This window comes from Perkinsus marinus (genome assembly GCF_000006405.1).
Source record: "Perkinsus marinus ATCC 50983 genomic scaffold scf_1104296948522, whole genome shotgun sequence".
Classification (NCBI taxonomy): domain Eukaryota; phylum Perkinsozoa; order Perkinsida; family Perkinsidae; genus Perkinsus; species Perkinsus marinus.
Window position 1 is genome coordinate 190 of NW_003210152.1, and position 1,070 is coordinate 1,259.

General features: G+C 44.8%; 1 protein-coding gene across 1 annotated transcript; it reads right to left on the reverse strand.

The window, feature by feature from the left end:
- Positions 1-298: 298 nt before the first annotated feature.
- Pmar_PMAR010605 (hypothetical protein) lies at positions 299-995 on the reverse strand (the record flags this gene model as incomplete). Its single annotated transcript, XM_002778582.1, has 2 exons — positions 299-442; positions 870-995. 2 exons carry the CDS (start codon positions 993-995, stop codon positions 299-301), a joined length of 270 nt encoding a protein of 89 aa, XP_002778628.1.
- Between the last annotated feature and the right edge of the window lie 75 nt (positions 996-1,070).

Genomic DNA, 1,070 nt, shown 5'->3' on the forward strand with positions numbered 1-1,070 from the left:
ATGGTCCGCCGTGTGTCAGTGACTGCATCCTCCTGCCAATTCCTCCGTTCAACATAGTAACTTGAAAAATCAGCGTGTGAATATATACACAAGATTAACTACATGTGTTGGTGAAAAATATAGACATTTTCAGGAATTTTTGGAAAATTATCGTTGGTTTTTCTTCATTTCTATCGGAAATCGCGTGTGTGGATTTCATAACATAACGAGGGAACCTACGAGTTCAGTCTCGGAAACCAAACGTATATTCCCGCAATGCCAAACATACTCCTTCAACCTAGCGAACTGCCGAGAAGATCTACATGGAATCTTTGCTGTGCGCAGCGGCGGCGGCAGCAGTAGCAGCAGCCTTTTCCCCAGCTGCAGTATCCATGGCTTCCTGACGCGCCTGGGCCTTCCGAGTGCTCTTCCTTCCGACTCTCTTAGACTTAACCGGCTCCTCCTGAATAAAGAGCCAAGACACAAGTGCGGCTCACATTCTCCAACAATTTATATTCTCGATCTCGACAGAAAAACGAGAAAAATGGCGAAAAGTTCTGGATTTTACGTAAAGTTCATCAACTCGCAGAGCAAACGAGTCTCATTATCAAATGAGAGTATAAGTGTTCGTGTTTCTCGACTGTTGTCCTTCGTGGTAAATCTGGAACGGCTACCACCTGCCAAAATTGTGCAGAACAAGCAGTGTTGGAATACATGTTCACTTTCCTCGGCTGATTCCAGGAATTTCCTCACTACATAATGAAATCTCCACACTAATTCAGATAGAATTGTGCATAAACCAATACGAATTTTCCATAATTTTCATACTCTCGCCAGTTGACCATGTGCATATTCTCTCACAAAATAGACTCTAAACCGACCGTTCCTACCTCAGCCTTCTGCTCTGGCTCCACCACTATGCTATGCGGCGTGCCCGAAGCCAGCTTAGCCAGGCGTATCCTTTCTGCTTTCAACTTCTCCTTAGTCTCTTGTTCCGCCAATTCGAAGTCTCTCATTTGCTTATAGTTCGGGACCGAACCTGCAAAATCAATACCCCAACAAACTTCAGCCAAGATGGTCACGATGATCCA